Source organism: Eleutherodactylus coqui, chromosome 9, assembly GCF_035609145.1.
Source record: "Eleutherodactylus coqui strain aEleCoq1 chromosome 9, aEleCoq1.hap1, whole genome shotgun sequence".
NCBI classification, from domain to species: domain Eukaryota; kingdom Metazoa; phylum Chordata; class Amphibia; order Anura; family Eleutherodactylidae; genus Eleutherodactylus; species Eleutherodactylus coqui.
The window spans coordinates 103,872,844-103,890,564 of NC_089845.1; the positions used below are offsets into that span (position 1 = coordinate 103,872,844).

The window sequence follows — 17,721 nt, forward strand, 5'->3', positions numbered from 1 at the left end:
TGTGTCGCCACGCCACGAGTGATGGACGTGTCAGGTGACTGTGTCGCCACGCCACGAGTGATGGACGTGTCAGGTGACTGTGTCGCCACGCCACGAGTGATGGACGTGTCAGGTGACTGTGTCGCCACGCCACGAGTGATGGCCGTGTCAGGTGACTGTGTCGCCACGCCACGAGTGATGGCCGTGTCAGGTGACTGTGTCGCCACGCCACGAGTGATGGCCGTGTCAGGTGACTGTCTCCACGCCACGAGTGATGGACGTGTCAGGTGACTGTGTCGCCACGCCACGAGTGATGGCCGTGTCAGGTGACTGTGTCTCCACGCCACGAGTGATGGACGTGTCTGGGGACGGCACCACCAGGTTGGATAGAATGAATATAGAGTCCTGAACCACATTGCTGATGAATAGCTGGCTTTCCAGGTCTCCGCCTTGTCCGAGCACACCATATATTCGCCATTTTTCCCTATTTACCCGCCTGTATCGGAGCATGTCTGGTCACCGGGAGGTTGCTGCTGTTGGGCACAGCTATACTGGCGTGGTTATATGGTCCTAGGTACCATTTTTTTTTTTTCCCCTCTAACTCCATTTTATTTGATGGGTTTTACCCTGGAGTACCTTTTTTTTATTTTTCCCTCCAGTGCACTCCTCAGCCTTTCCTAGTAGAGAGGTTATTAGTAAGTCTGAGTCTGGGAAGCCCATCAGCTTGGCACCTGACTCTGATGTGGCGTGTAACATTACAGTCTTGTGCCCGATCAGATTAGTCAGTTGTGAATGTCGGTTGTGTACGGAGAGGGCGCCCCATGCCCATTACCCTGCTGGCACCACAGTCTTGTGACTTGCACATAACGCTGGGACCTGGCACTTACACGTTGGCATGTCTATGCATTTGTAGACCATGTAAATGTCAGGATTTCATGCGCTGGCAATCTTGCGGGGTTTCCGTATGTAATAGTGTGGTGAGTATACTGAGAATGCTTTGATCACGACAAAACATCCAGCAAAAGGGGATCATGTTAACATAAACAACTTATCGACGAAAGGGGTCGGAGGATATCAAGAATCAAACTGATACAATGCACAGTCAACCAAACTGCAGCCAGATACAATGCTGAGGCTCCAACTGTGTCCAATTGCACATCTTGTTGCCTATATATAGCAGGAGCCTATATATAGCAGGAGACTGTGTATATAGGTAACCCATTAAGATGTGTAGATACTATAACTTAACTGTGGCCTCTACTCGGCAGTGTAGGGAAGGGCAGCTCCCGCTACTCCAAGGCCTCCTGCTCACAGGCGGGTAATTGCTGTAGGATCTGCAGCAAATACCGCCCTTAGCTTGCTATGGGAAATCAATTCTTCCTGCACACTTGCGGACACCAATTGTGGTTTCCGCAAGTGGAGTAAAAATTGCAGCGTACTCCATTTTTGCACGAATGGCGTCCATTTGAAGCCAATAGAAGCCATCCGATCCGTGACCCTTCTGCAATTGACATTCCGTAAGGGCCGCAGATTGTGTCATCGGTAGGCAATGATGCGGGAAAAGCAGGAGTTAAAAAATAAATAAATAAAAATCTGTACGGCGAATGTCCGCCGGCGAGCCATGCGGGCCGTCCGCCGGCGAGCCATGCGGGCCGTCCGCAGTACATATGAAAATAAAGCAGGTACGCGCGGACGCGTGCTGGAGGCCTAACCTGCATACTTGGCTCGGGTGCTGCTTCTTCACCACCCTGTGGCTGCCGCTTGATTCAGCACCGACATCAGAGTGCTGTATAGTGTGATGTAGGCGGTATCAAGCTAGGGGGCAGGGAGTGCGGCGGTACGGTGCTCACCGGCAGGCAAGAATGGTGACAAAGTATTTACCTAGAATGTTGTTTAGCAGGAAATATTTTAATTGCATGTACGAAAAATCCCACCACTGTCTACAAAAGTAGGCCAGTGGCCCAACGCACAAAGGGACCTCCATCTTGGTCTGTACTGGGTATTTTGTGCATTCAAAGTGGCTGATGCCTTTGTATTAGAACTACTATTCCTAATTCCACTAAGTAATCTATAGAAGTGCCCATATATAGATCACAGTTGTTCTGGAACAAGGACTCTGCCCTTAAGTGGATGCATGTTCTATGTCGTTCACCGGGTCGGCTATCTACTAGTAATTACCCAGAATGTTCTGTTACTTCACTCGTGCTTGACAAATGTCCACTTCTGTACCCTCCGATCTGACGTTGATGATCTTCTCTTTTAGCACATTCAGAAATTGAAATCTCCTTGTCTGCAAGAAACATCCGGAGGTTGTTAAGTTTTCAACGGTACTTAAGGTCTTCACGATTTTTCCGGGGTGTCGCTGCACAGAATTCATTGTACATCTTGGATGATGATTACAATGGACAAGCCAAGGTACGTCCATACTTAGGGCTTGTATATAATGCCTGTATGTTGTGTGTCTCATCTGTCTTGTTCCTTCTCTGTTCTGCCTCTGAGGATTAACTCTTCTTCCTTCTTTTCAGTGTATGCTGGAAAAAGTCGCCAACTGGAATTTTGATATATTTCTTTTTGATAGATTGACGAATGGTAAGAAACTGACTGTAAGATGGGATGTAATGTACAATATATGATTGCTTCTGTATCCTGTTTGGGTTAACATATTGGCAATATTACACTAACGCACTGTAATGTGTCATGACTTTAAATGCTTGCGCTAAAGTGTGTTTCTTAGAGGGGTTGTCTATTTTCTACTGTAATTAGTTAGTTACAGAACAGGAAAACATACAATTTTCTAATACCTATTTAATATTCTGCTCTTTCTTTGTACATGTTATCCCTCTAAAGGCCCATTTACACGCAAAGACAATCTTTCAAACAATTGAAAGATTGACAGTTTTTTAGCAATCATTTTGCGTAAAGTGTTAATAAACAGTGTCCATTAACACTTTATTAGCTTCATTTGCGTGTAAAAGGACCTCTGAGCTGTTTGCAGAGCACAGCATGTGGGCTGAGCTCTGCACACAGCTCCTTTGTTCTCGTATTGGCTGTCAGCAGAATACAATTTAATCTCAGACTCTCATAAAGAACACAGCGTGCGGTCTGTTATCTTCTCTCCAGCTGAAGGATGGATTTTAAGCTCCCCTAAAATCATTGCTCAGTCAAAAAGTAAACTATGGCAGCTTTTAAACGCAACGATGATCACTCATCTGCTATAGTTTGACCGAAATTTTGAGCGATAATCGTTGCATGTAAATGGGCCTTTTAGGCCGGGCTCACACAAAGCTGTCAGAGGAAGACCTGCGATCATTTGCAGAAAGCTATTACGAATGATCGCGGATGCGTTTTTCTCCTCCCCTCAAGCCAGCATTCCAGCTTTTCTGTCTATCTTCCTTTGAAGTTGCGAGTGTTTCTGCCGTGCATACGCAATGAATGTACAAAAAAAAATCAAAAATCAATGACCCTTCTGCATTTAAATTTTTTTTTTAAGTGTGTAAATTCGCTGCATATTTACGAATGCAAAAATAAATAGCAGAAGCATCGAAGTGCACGGGGAAGACCATGCGCGGCCCTGGAATATGCTGCATATTGATGGACCAAAACATACATGTGAATGAGCCCTGATACAGATCCGTCTGAAACTGGATATTGAGGGACAAGATCATCAACTGCATATACAGTGATCTCTCTCCTATCGTGGGGATTACGTTCCAGAGACCCCCATGATACGAGAATCAATCTGTTGGGTGAACTGCCAAACAATCGCAAAAGTGAACGAATCGTGCGCTTATTAGCGACAGCAGTTTACACGCAACAAACGAACAGCATGCTACGATCAGTGAGCCAATCAGCGCCCAGGATACAGAACACATTCCATCAGCCAATAGTGTGCCACGTACAATCTTACGTTGGCGAGCGCTAGTGGCGTACTGTATTTCCTGTATGTACCGCAAAATTACACAATACAGGGAAAAACTCTGCAGAAACAGAATTATATACGGTCTATCTAAAATCCGCGCTGCACTGAAGCCGCAATCATTGAACCGCGATATAGCGAGGGATCACTGTATACCATTATAGCCGCCTGCATCTAATCAAGACATTTGTCACCCAGATCACTAAATCCTGGAGCTTTGCGGCTTATTTAGGTGTGGTGAACATGATACATGCGTGTTACGTGTAGGCTTTGTGCATGTTTTGCGCGGCTCATGCTTTTAGTCATGTAGCTTTTACCAAAAAAAAAGGTTCTTTAAGGTAATAATATTGTATGAAGGCGCCGATGATTGTAAAGTGCCGGGTGACATTACCATAATATGCCAGGCGTCTAATTTCGGCTTTCAGAAAATACTGTATAATTAATAAATGGAGGTATAATAATGTGCGGTTTTGGTGGTTTCACACCTGCGTTGGAGGGGTTCGGGGAGCAGGAAAGGGGAACCCCCCTGGCCAAACAGCATAATTATTGACTATAATGGGGCCGTTTGCTTTCTGCTCAGCTGCCTGGCTGTTTGACAGAAGAAAAAGTGCTGCATGCAGCTTTTTTTTCTTTTTTTCCCTGTATTTTTTGTGCTGGATCTGTGATGTAACCTTCGACACGGATGTGAAACCACCTTGTTTTCTTGTTTCTGTTTTATTTATTTTTTTTTTTTTTTTTTTAATTCTGTAATTTCTGGTTTGTCTTGTTAATTGTGAAGATATGTTTATTTTTTTTTTCTTGACTTTGACCTCCAGAAACAAGCATGGCTGCTACTGTATTGGCAGAAATTGGCCTCAATCAGTCTTGCGCTTTCTCAGTACTTGCCACAAGCAAGAAACCCAAAGACAGTTGTGAAGGCAGCCTTGCTGCTTCAAGAAGTTGTTTTACTTATCAATTCATCTTCATTTTCTATTTTCTTGAAAAATTGACAAAAAAAATCCAATCCGTGGTCTCCTTGCCCATATCTTTAGTAAGGGGGCATTCACACAAGGCGGTTTGTATCTTTTTTGCCACGTTTGCGGTTTTACTGTAAACAAGGCAAAAACGCGTGTTTTTGTTGCATTTTTTTTCCACATCCAAATGGCCCATTGTGATTGGTCCCTGAAGGAATCTGTTCGATATGGAAAATAAAGATGAGCTAATAAGTAACATAACTTTTCACTTCCGACTCCTCCAGCAACCCTTTTGTCATTGAGGTGGGCAGAACATTAAATGAGCCCGGGGCAGATGCCCACAGTAACTGAGGATTGTATTGTCTTTCAGGGAACAGTCTGGTTACCCTAACCTTTCACCTCTTGAGTCATAATGGTCTAATAGATCACTTCCACTTGGACATGGTGAAATTGCGTAGATTTCTAGGTAAGTTAGAAAACGTGATGAATACCATGCGGTAAACCCGTCTTTGTACGTTGCCTATCCAGTACCTTGTTGAGCGATGCAGTAGGAGACTGTATATAGGGAACCAGTTATGTGTAGATACTGTGGTGTTTCTCCTCCCCCACCCTCCCTCCCCCTATTTATATCCAAATCATCCTAAGTGTCTTATCTGGAAATTTGACCCGTTCTGATGATGAATTAAAAAGCTTGGTGTCATGTTCAAAAGTTATCTCCTGCCCACAAAATCAGATCAGTGGGTGTCTGTCTGGGACCCCCACCAATCCCTAGAACGAGGCTCTGATGCATCCTAAAGTCAGGGCGGCAGCGATCACATCTGCCCCGCCACTCCATTCATTTCAGTGGGACTGCTGTAAATAGTCAAGCTCTCGAACTCTATCCAGCACCCCCACTGAAATCAATGGAGTGGCGGGGCAGTTGTGATCGCTGCCTCCCTCACACCCACTGATCTAGAAGTTATCTCTTGGGTAGGGGGATAATTTTCAAACCTGGTACAACCCCTTTAAGAGAATTGTACAATGACAGTAGCCTCTCGGTACATCACAAACAGTATACCCTAAGCTTTCTGTTCCCACTTTCTCCCTAGTTATGGTTCAAGAAGACTACCACAGTCAGAACCCATATCACAATGCAGTGCACGCTGCGGATGTGACTCAGGCCATGTACTGTTATTTAAAAGAACCCAAGGTAAGGAGAATGTGATGGCGATATCGCTGCGGTTCGGAGGGGATTGTTTTACAGGAGTTTTCTCAGTTGATGGGTTACTTTGTAATCTGGTTGAAATTGGGGAGGATGCGAATATGTGGAGCTCTGTAAATGCATAAGGAAGCAGAGTTTTTTCTACTTTCCTCTTCTGACCTCTCTTCATGGGGTGTCGGAGCTGTCAGACCACTTCTCCTGGTGTTACCAGAAGGCGCTGTGACCCTACCAGGGAACACCAGCGTTTTTGGGTTTATTCTCCAGCCCCAAGAGTTATGTCTAATCCAGCTTGACCGATGAAGGGGCCGACCCCCAAAATGCGTATCTGCTGGTTTTAATTGACACAATAAAAAGAGACGTTGAATAAATCTTATCCCATTGCCTGTTGACATTCATTGCAGAGCAGCGCCGGGCTACCCGTATTGTTCCTGCATTCGCTCAATAGTTCTGACACACATGATTGGTCATCACTCTAGTGAAATTGGTGGGATTTTGGGAGCCTTTCAAATCCATCGATTGGTGGGAATGCCAGCTCCCAAACCTGTGAGGGGCTATGAATTAAAATGAATAGATCTTAATTTCTTCTACTTATACTCTTTGTTAGAGACCACACTCCTTTTGGTTCTGCTTCTCTCATTCAATCTCCACAAAGCACTGGGACCCCTTGGTTTAGGCGGTGGTGGGGTTGCAGCGAAATTACACTCGGTTATCTTCTGACATGTCTCCAGAAGAATGAATATCTTGAACTTGTGTATTTTCTTCAGTCTGTGGTAGTGTTTCACTTGAACATAAGATGCTGACACCAAAACAGACCTGTGTAGCCTAAAGGGGTTGTGCCAATAGCTTTCCCCCCCCCCCCCCCCCCATCCCATGGATAGGGGTGTAACTATCTGATCGGTGGAGGTTTGACCACCCGGAACATCAACTGATCGTGAAAACAGGTGAGCTGAAGGACCCTGAATGGAGTGGCCTTTTAAGCTTGTGTGCTGCTGCTCCATCCATATCAGTGGGACTGGCGGAGATGGCTCAACGCTTGAACTTGGCTATTGCTGGCAGTTATGTTCGGTGTTGACCCCTCACTGATCAGATAGTTATACCCTAGCCAGTTAACGGACAATCCTGCTTCAATAGGATTACCTGCATTAGAGCAATAAACTGAAGTAAACTTTAGCCTCCATGGCTGCCATGAGCTGTTATCTCGCTACTTGTGACCACTGCATCCGCACTCGCATCCTGAGCGCCATGATGCCAAGAGTTTGGGGACGTGACGCTGTAGCTGCCACCTGATTTCCTGTGATGGCATCTGTCATCGGGACTGCAGCGCTGGATCACGGCGGCCGTGGAAGGGTAAGTATACTTCAGTATGTTTTAATGTAGGCAATCCTATTGAAGCGGGGTTGTCCGATAACCAGAAAAGCAATTGTTGGTACAAGCCCTTTTAAGGTTGAGGCTATACTAGGGGACTCCAGGCTATTGGAAATTTAGCAACAAATGTAAGGCCTCTTGCAATGCCTTTCCCTAGGCAATAGCCGAATGGAGGTAACTTGGTGCTTCTTGCTGGTTCTATGTTTCATCCTCCAGCCGCTGTATGTAATATGTCCTTACTACTTTTCCAGCTTGCCAAGTCTCTCACTCCATGGGATGTCCTGTTGGGTTTAATCGCAGCTGCAACACACGATCTGGACCATCCCGGTGTGAATCAGTCTTTTTTAATAAAAACAAACCACTACTTAGCAACTTTATACAAGGTAAAGTACACATTTCTGCCATGGTAAAGCTTGCAATTTGAGCGTCTAAAACACGTTAGCTGATGCGCCTTTGCTTCGGCGATCTGCACATCTGTGTTATGGATTCGGTTTTACTGTTTCGTTAAGGAGGAACAGTCTGACCAAACGGTTATGACTCTCCTAATGGACCCCACTGACTATAATGGGGTCCCTTCAGCTCCTGTCATTCTGTTCAGCAATTTATTGTCCTCTGTGCCATGACTCTCTCATCCTGCATTTCATGCCAGATCTGTGCCAGGGGCTTCAGGTGCAACCAATGTGCACAGAGTCCTGCAGAGAATCCAGCAGTCTTGTAGATATTCTGCAGAGAGCACAGGGGTTAATATCCTACGTCTATCCCATTTTTCCTGCTGTGGGACAATTGGGGATGGGACTTGGTTAGTGGAGCAGGCTTGACAATCTTTTTGTCCTACAGACAGCAGGGAGGCTCCTGCTGCAGTCGCTTCTCTTACAGTCACACTCCAGGCCAGTCTTGTAGAACATAGATAACATTAATTTATGCTTCGTTTTGGTAATATGAGACAAAATAAGGTAATGGAGCGGAAGAGATTAAGGGAAGAATTCCTAGGAGAGCTATAATATAGAATATTGCATTTTTTGCATTTAGTGTTCTTTTAAAGGGAACTTCTCAGCACTGTCTCACTTGTAAAACAGACTTCACTGGTCGTAGGGCATGAAAAGCCAATTGCTTCAGATGACTTTCTTTTCCTAATGAGTCCATGCTTGGGTTCCAAAATTTTCCAGTGCAAATGATCAGGAAAAAAGTCAACTTGCCAAGAAGAGTCGTGCTGATTATGATAAGGCATCGCAGGACTTCTGTACTATGCCTTATCGCTTGTAATGGCGATCATAGGCAATGACAAGCCAGGAGACCAGTATCTGGTGTCCTGTTGCCATGGCTACCCATCAGCCCAATGTGATTACATCATGGGGGGGCCGATGAGTGCCGTCCCTCTGTGAAACCTTTTAAATGCTGCAATCTACATAGCTCGCGGTATGTAGGTGGCTAAGAACAGGGGGTGCTGTCCTCCTGTACCCCCACTCTGTTGCAGCAGTAGGCTCCGCTGCGGGGTGGCACGGGCTCGGCTTCTGAGCCTGCGGCATCCACTGGGCGTACGTATACATCCTGTAACGTCAAGTAATTAAAGTGTATATATTAGATTGTGTGTGCCATATCTTGTTGTTGCCTATGCTTGGCAACTCCCTTGCACTGGAGCTGTTCTGGTCAGTGCCAGGTCAGCCCTAAGTACCCTCTTATTTACTGCCATACTAACTGCTTCTGGTTTTTCTGCTCTTCTATTTAGAATACCTCAGTATTAGAAAACCACCACTGGAGGTCAGCAGTGGGCTTGTTGCGAGAATCGGGTTTGTTTGCACATATGACTTTGGAGGAAAGGTATGTTACTTATGGGTTTATGCTCAGTTTGTTTAACCTCCAATTTTAAAGACGTTCTCCAGTGGAGGGGGTGTGGGGGTGCGAGGGTAATATCCTAAAAAGTGGACTGCCTTAAAGTAACTTCTATTCCCCTTACTGATGTCCCAGGTGCTCCAGTCCTCTCTGGCCATTTTCAGGTAATGTGACTGCGTGCCGCCTAAGCATGTGACAGCTGCAGCCAATCACTGTGCTTAACGTACTTAGGCGGCACATGATCATGCTACTCGGACTGGAGCACCTGGCACATCCAGTAAGGGGAATAGAAGTTGCTGTAAGGCAGTCCACTTTTTAGGATCTATACTCTCACTGGACAATTGTAGAATTCTGTCTGTGGAGTAAACAGCATTTTGCATTACTCTGTATTAAGTGAATGCTTGTGTATAGTAAATGGGTATATAAACTAAGTTATAAGGGGAAGCCTTGGCCTTCTAATCAATGGTCCATACACAGCAGAATGAAGTGGCCTTGCATCGTTTTGGGTGTGCCAGATGACCCAGCGCAGCCTGTTAACGATTGTGGGGCGATGAAGGGTTGGGGTTCCATGTGGCAAACCTAAAACATTAGTCGCAGTCTGATCATAGCTGTACTTACTGCGCATAAAGGCGAAAAATAAATTCTCTAAAGCATCAATGAGTGTGGAATGTCTTGTTTTTTTTCGTATGTTTTAGGCAACACCTGGAAAGCCAGTTGGGATCAATTATTCTTGCTACAGACATAAGTCGACAGAATGAATACCTATCGCAGTTCAGAACCCACCTGGACCGAGGGGACTTATACCTGGAAAATGCTGGGCATCGCCATTTTATCCTGCAGGTATTGCCGCACATCACAAGCCGCTCTTTACATAACCATGTAGGAATTATTGGATGCGTGTTAATTCTACTTGTATCGTAGATGGCTTTAAAGTGTGCTGATATCTGTAACCCATGCCGGACCTGGGAGCTCAGCAAGCAGTGGAGTGAGAAAGTAACAGAAGAATTCTTCTACCAAGGTAAGACGAGGGCTAAAGCTGAAGAGGATTGAATCTCGTCTAGAAATCCAATTTTCAGATCTCCTTCTCGGGATATAGAGGTGCTCTCTACTATTGCCCAATAAAGAGGGGATGAGCTAAATGGATACAAAGAGTGTCCCTCGCTCTGGAGGACCCGGCATGTCTGTTCATTACAGAGAAAGGTTTGCTTTCCATAAGAACTGTGAAATACTTCTTTACTCATCTGCAGCGCCCCCACAGGAGTAAACAGGTGCTGCCACAGAATAGATCTTTGATAGACAGGCCTCCCAAAAATAAGCTGTGATTCCCAGCAAACGGCTGACAACCTGTTCTAGATTAGCATATTTGTATACGGCCATGATACAAGCGTATTACAGATGACATTGCATCAGTGCGTTGTCATTATTTGGGCCGTATTTGTCTTGGCATTTACTTATATTGGTTTTGATTTTCTTCTGGACAAATGATTATTATTTTTTTTTTCCTAAAGAAAAACATTAATGAATGCAATTGCAGAGGCAAATGCATATGTGATAGGGATGACATGCCCATGGTAACAGCTCACCTCTTCCCCCTCTCTGCACATTGACCTCTGCACTGATCACAGATTATGCCTAGAAGTCAGTAGGCTCATGATTTCTGATGTAAATGCTTTCTAAACTCTGTTTAAAGGGAACCTGTCACCTCCCTGCAGCACCATAAACTTATTGATGGCGCCTTTAGGGGAGGTGACAGGGAACCAGATGCCTTTTTTTAGTATTTATTTTTTATTTTTTTGCTCTCCCGATCCTGCACGGTCACCGGCTGAATTCTGAAGGCTGTATGGAAACTTGACAGTCTTCAGATTGCCATGCACACACTTTTCCATACAAGTCTATGGGAGAACATCTGCATGGCAATCTGAAAAGACAGATTTTTATGCGGCGCTCGGACTTCATTGGGTGAGTATAAAATAAGTACATGACCTGGTTCCCTGCCACCTTCCCTAATGTGACCATAACGTAGTCTATATGGTACTGTAGGGAGCAGCTCAGGCAAGATGACCATCCCATAGTTATGTGCAGACAATAAAATAAAAAAATCTGCAATCAGAAAATGCACTCACTGGGTAAATCCCATACTGTCCTGGTGGTCCAGCTGGTCTGCACTGATGAGCCTGCAACTATCCACATGTCACTGCTGCAGCCCATCCCTGTCATCAGAGGTGATGGCGGCACTGTGGGCACACTGGCCGGAAAAGATAGTTCCAGAACTATCTTTTCTGTCTGACGTAAAAGCGACCGACCAGAATGCACCGTATGCGCTATCTTGGCCAGCTGCTTTTACAGGGTGGAAAAACGCCATCTGAATTGAGGCATTAGAAACCAAGGTCTCAGATGGGTGGTGTGTATCAGCCGGCCGTGAAAATAGCCCTAAGGGCTGCTTCAGACGTGCGTATATCGGCCGGGTTTTCAAGCCTGGCCAATATACACTGTCCCTCTCACTCACTGGCTCTCTGCTTCTCTCCTACCCTCCGAGTGGTGGTGCTATTCCATAAGCCACCTCTAGCACAAAGCGTGAACCATACTCCCTCCTGATGATGCATGGATGATCTTTTTGCAGCAGTGAGCAAGCTCTATGGAAAGTAATTTCGCGAATAACAGTGACCGGCTATATGTAAAAATTCCACACTGTTTAATAAACTGGAGTTTTGTTATTTTGTCAAACAGTTATCTAGCCTCTTTAATAATCATTGGACACATGAAGAAATACAATGATTTACTGCAAATTAGCCACTCTGCTTAAGGGCCCTCATAGACGAGCTGATTTATCGCTTGCTCTCACGGCCTGTTTAGACAGGTAGACACATCGCTGGCTTGCTGTAACAAGAAATCGTTCAGTCGCTTACATTCGCTGTATAAGCAATGAGTGATGAGACAAGACTGTATCTAATCTCTTGATGAGAATGGCAGACTGGTACAAACGTGATTGCAAAGCACAGAGCCTCATAATTTTTGCACTAGGTCAATTGAAGATCCAAATCAGATTGCGAATCACAGATCCATAACTTGTTGGCTCTGCAATTATCTAAAAGTGTGTGTGTGTGTGTGTGTGTGTTTCCTGTGAGCCTCTTTCATTGAACCCAGTTTCTGTTACATTGTTGCTGATTTAATGACAAATTGCCTTACAAATGTCTGTCTTCTAGGAGATGTGGAGAGGAAATGTAATCTGGATATTAGTCCTCTGTGCGATCGGAACACATCAAACATAGCCAACATCCAGATCGGTAAGGATAAGCCATGGTCATGATCTAACGTGTGATTACACAAGAACTGCACATACCGGGGGGGGGGGGGAGAGAGACAACACAGCTGCTTGGAGAGTTATGTGACCAGCTTGCTTGGACAGTAGACTTGCTCAACTCATTAGTGATGGGCCTTAAGGACCAAGCTTTTTTCAAAAAAAAATTTTCCTTTCGCCACCTTCTTGAAAGAATCCTACCTTTTTTTTTTTTTTTTTTTTTTTTTTTTATGGCATCACTTACAAAACATGCATTGCATATAACCATTTGTTTTTACCTTTAATTGTTTTTTTTTTTTTTGTGGAGGGACGGAGGAAAACTATCCCAACCCCCCCCCCTTAAAACAATAATAATAATTCTGGCGCTCAGCATGCAGAATGTGATAACCTTACTCTGTGGTTCAGCTTGATACCAAGTTGTCCTTTTTTTGCCATTTGTGTACACAAAGGCCAGTTTGACATGGCAGATAAAATTGTGCGATGCGAGAATGCAGAATTATGAAGCACAAGCTTTTCCGTGGTTTCACTCATGTGATGTTGAGAGATTTAAAGATCGCATGAGTGACATTTTTAAATCTCCCAGCCAATGTTTTTCCTATGGAGCCTCGGGCTTGCGGACCGCAGCGATGCACGATTTTTCACAATAAAAAGCATTGCTGATGCTCAAAAATTGGCTCAACAAAGCTGATTTTGCTACGATTTTCTCACAGCGATCTCTCGATCACCCGTGTGAAACTAGCCTAAAAGCACTTTAAAAAAAAAAAAAAACTTGTCTTTGTGTCACTGCATTCCAAGAGCCTAAACACGTTTTTATTTCTCCACTGACTGCTCTGAAGGCTTATTTTTTTGCAGGGTGAGCTCCAGTCTTCACATTTTGGGAACATTTGATCACTTTTAATTACATTTTTTCCCAGAATAACAAACTACAATTCTGGCCTTCGCCACGTGCTATAAATAATAAATTGTACTGACCCACAGATTTTAAAATCATTTAATTACATTCATACCAAAATACAAGTTTGGGGGTTTTTTCAAAACTTTTTTTTTTTCTATCATCGCATTCAAAGATTCCTTACATTTATTTTTTTCCCCCCATAATCGGTGCTGTGAGCTTTTTAGTAGTGCCATTTGGTGATTCATATGACTTCCGATCTTTCTATTCTGTTTTCTGTGAGGTGAAATATACAAAATTATATTGGCTATTTTTGCCACTGTAATACATTTAACCCATACAGAGCAAGTTGTGAAAAAATTGCTTTCATAATGACCCACATAAAAAGTTGTTACTAAAATTTTTGGTGATTCTATATTTTATTTATAATTCTATACACATACACTAAGAGGGAGCAGGTGGGGTCTTGACTATCCAGTCTACATTTATACCGCCTATTGGCTTAGTTTATTCCGAAAATTATGCCAACATTCTGGGGTATTTTTTTGTCGTAATTTAGGCCACATACCAATCCCCACAAGGCTGCGCCCCTTTTTCACACCAGTTTTAAAAAGTGCCTAGAAACAGAGTAATTGTGGCATAAAGCATGTAAATAGTAAATGTGTCCACAGTTATCTCTGCAGAGGCTATGTACACACACTTCCATAGAGAAATCCACTGCACTGCCACGTGCTGATTTCCACAGATGACCATGGGGAATTATGCAAAGCACATTCCTAGACTCCTCTGGACCTGTCCTTTGATCCCCATTACCTAGTTTATGGTGCTCATAGGTAACATAGTATGTTAGGCTGAATAAAGACAATGTCCATCTAGTTCAGCCTATTTCCGCCCCCTAGTTGGTCCAGAGGAAGGCAAAAACCCAAGAGGCAGAAGCCAATTAGCCCATTTGGGGGAAAATACCTTCCCGACTCTATAATGGCGATCGGGTTCCCTTTTCACCAGTCAGAACGCAATGGTTTAGGACCATACGCCCAAATGGTAAAGGGATTCTGTCTCCAGGTAGGTGAAATTTGACTTTGAGCTGAGCTCCAAGTCTTGGGAGGCGGGCCGTGCCAGCTTCTCTGTGCCTGCATCATGCAGGCTGACAGCTCTCTCCCTATAGACAAAAGGGGAGGGAGCTGTCAGCCTGCATGCCGCCGGTGTGGAGAGGCTGGCGCGGCCCGCCTCCAAGACTCAAACTTTATGAAGCTGATCACAGAATCCCTTTGACTTACACTATGGGTTCTATCTGCTATAATTGCTGGGTACTACTCCAATCACTGGGTGGTTGGCAGTTCTTAGCTCAAGGACCGCTGTTCCCGATTTGGATCATTAGTAATCCGTGTGGCCATGCTGCTAACTAACTAACTTAGATTTTACTGCCTCCACTGAATGTATTACGTATAGCTGATGGAGACCAGAAGTTCTGGCATCTACACAATTCTACTGTATTTAATCCACCGTCTCTCCTTGTGTCATCAGGGTTTATCACCTACCTGGTGGAGCCGTTGTTTGTGGAATGGGCCCGCTTCAGCAACACCAGACTGTCACAGACCATGCTGGGCCACGTGGGACTAAATAAAGCCAGCTGGAAGGGAATGCTGCAGGAACGGTCCAGTAGTGAAGAGGCCGACCCTGCCTTTGATGACTGACCTAGAACATGTTGGTTTTTTCAACCTCAGGAAGACGGCACACCATGAACCTGGCGCTTGCATTCTAACAGCTTTTTGGTGGTATTTTTTTTTTCCTCTAGCAAGTGATCCCAAAAGGTCTCGGTGTGAGAATTTTATCCTGATTGCCAAGGTTACATTTTTTTAAAAATGCCAGCATTATTTTATCTCCAATTTTTTTTCCTTTTAACATGCTCCAAATTTTTTTGGTTTTAATTAGATTTTTAAATACAGCCTGAACATAGAGCAATATGCACATACCTCAGTTGGTTTTATTTTTCTGAAAGCTTGAATATGCAAAGCACAGCAATGACTGACTGAAAACTGCAGGAAGCTTTTCATGTGCCACAGGTTTTTTGGGAGGGTTTTAAGTTTTTTTTTTTTTTATTTCATAACTTATTGATTTTTTTTTTTCTTTTTAATCTGTTAAAGGAAATCTCGCTCATTATAATTGGAAGATATTTTTATTTTTTTTTCCAGCGACTGGTGGGAATTTGCCAGACTAAAGTTTTTAACTTCCACTTTTTTTGTGTTGACTTCTCGTTTTTGGAAATGTGAAGTGCCCGCACTGCTCTGCTGCCTCGGCAAGGAATGCTGTTTACAATACACTGAAAATACTGACTGTCCCTTGCCTTGACGCATGGCTGTGAAGGAACCACTAACTGGATCTTTTTGGGGTTTTTGTTTGGTTATTTAAGAGAACAAATGTTGACTGCAATCCCTCCTCTCCCCCGCAGCGCCACTTACTTCCTTTTGGGAACTTCTCACGTTTTGCAATATTTTCACTAATGTACTGCCGAGCTCCGATCCTTGAATGGTTGGAAGATCTGGCAGCTCACTCTTTACTTTTTTTTTTTGTGTTTTTTTTTTTTCCTCTCCAGGGTGGACTGCGTCCTACTTGTTTTGCTAAGCTACAGTGAAACGCGTTGCATGCTGGGTTTTTTTAAATTACTATTTTCCACTACTGAACACTTGAACTGCACGGAAAAGGTGGAATTAATGTAAACACCATATTCAGCTCAGGGTATTTGCCAATCTGAAATAAAGGGGGAAGGGAATTTTTTAGTTTTTTTTCTTTTTGTTTTTTTGTTCGGATAAGGGTACAAATGCCTTTTTTTGCTGCAGTGTGCCTGTGTGTTTGAGTGAGATGACTGAATCGCGGGTGTGTGGGTGCATGTGGTTGGTTACATGTCTATACTGCGGGTTTGGGAAGCTGCGCACTAAGGCCTTTGTTGGACGACACATTTCCTGATGTTTAGCAGCCCTTGCATAGATAGTGGGAGTTGTAGGTCGGCAGAAGCAGACGTGCCAGCTAGTCCATCCCCACAGTCTATTTGGTTGTCCCGGATAAAGGATGAGTGAAATGTAACGAATTGCTAAAATGCCTTAATCTATGCACAAAGCTAAGTGACCAAACGTGTCGTGTTTTTTTTTTTTTTTAGTTTGTTTTTCCTTATTTCCTCTCTGGATTTTCTCTTTGTTTTACTTAGTGAACTAGTTTTGTGGGATTCTGTTGTACGAGAAGTTGTTTTAGGACCAGTTGCCGGACTAATTTTAAACTTAAACATTCCATTATTTTGTAATTTTTTTTTTGTTTGTTTTAAGTATAGTGAGCACAACTGTTATCTAGATAAAAAGAAAAACTGGTGCTTTTTAAGCTGATTTGTATTTTCCTTGGTATTGCTGTTAAAGACTGTTTATCATCTGTTTACAGTTTGTTGCAACAGACTTTCTTCTTTTGGGAGACGGCTTAAGCGTGAAGCCATTTGTACACGGCTTTGCCATACTCATTTTAATACGTGCCTGTTGCTGTTCAGTTTTGATGAATAAAAATAAAACAAATTTTTGTTTTTGTGTTTTTTGGACTCCAAATGTCATTCATTTATGTCCTGCTGTTTAGACTCTTAAGTGTTGGAAGTGTAGCAACTTACTAGACCAGTGTTTCCCAAGTCTCATCCAACTCCAGTCCTCAGGGACACCCAACAGCTCATGTTGTCAGGATATCCTCTAAGGACACCTGTGGCAATGTCTGAGGCGCTGACGGTAATTACATCACATGTGTAATACTGAGGAAATCCTGAAAACATGACCTGTTGGGGTCCCTGGGGACTGGAGTTGGGGAACACTGCTGTTTACTGCAAAAACAGGGGGTGGAGGGATTTACAAACTAATGAGTAAAAAGAGTAAAAAAACTAAATTTACATTAAAGTAATATGGAGGGGAATTCAGACCTAAAAGAAATCCTTAGCTCCGCCTCCATCTCGTCCCCTTCTATTGCAAATAGTGGCAAGGGGCGGAGAGAGGGCGGGAGCTCCGTTCCTGCTCCTGGCTCTTCCATTTCCCCCCTGCAGATGAAACCGTATATCGGCTCGGCGTGAAAACCGAGCCGATATACGGTCGTCTAAGCCCTAAAGCTTAGTTTGCACTGTCTAACTTCTAGTAAATATTCCCCACTATGCCTTTCACCCATATGGTGGATAAATTGCGGTACATCATGCACGCTGTAACCGATTTTTTTTTTTTTTTTTTTTTGCCTTACTTTTAGAGTAGCGTAGAAAGCGATTTATTGTATCAT

General features: G+C 43.8%; 1 protein-coding gene across 1 annotated transcript in view; it reads left to right on the forward strand.

Annotated features, from left to right (window-relative positions):
- PDE7A (phosphodiesterase 7A) overlaps nt 1-17,002 on the forward strand; it is a 71,784-nt gene extending 54,782 nt beyond the window's left edge. The window contains exons 4-13 of the mRNA XM_066578272.1: nt 2,243-2,394; nt 2,505-2,568; nt 5,219-5,314; nt 5,937-6,037; nt 7,666-7,797; nt 9,141-9,232; nt 9,940-10,084; nt 10,166-10,262; nt 12,448-12,528; nt 14,959-17,002. Of these exons, the coding sequence (XP_066434369.1) occupies nt 2,243-2,394; nt 2,505-2,568; nt 5,219-5,314; nt 5,937-6,037; nt 7,666-7,797; nt 9,141-9,232; nt 9,940-10,084; nt 10,166-10,262; nt 12,448-12,528; nt 14,959-15,128 (1,130 nt within the window). The 3' untranslated portion in view covers nt 15,129-17,002. The remainder of the gene's footprint in view (nt 1-2,242; nt 2,395-2,504; nt 2,569-5,218; nt 5,315-5,936; nt 6,038-7,665; nt 7,798-9,140; nt 9,233-9,939; nt 10,085-10,165; nt 10,263-12,447; nt 12,529-14,958) is intronic.
- Nucleotides 17,003-17,721: the final 719 nt, after the last annotated feature.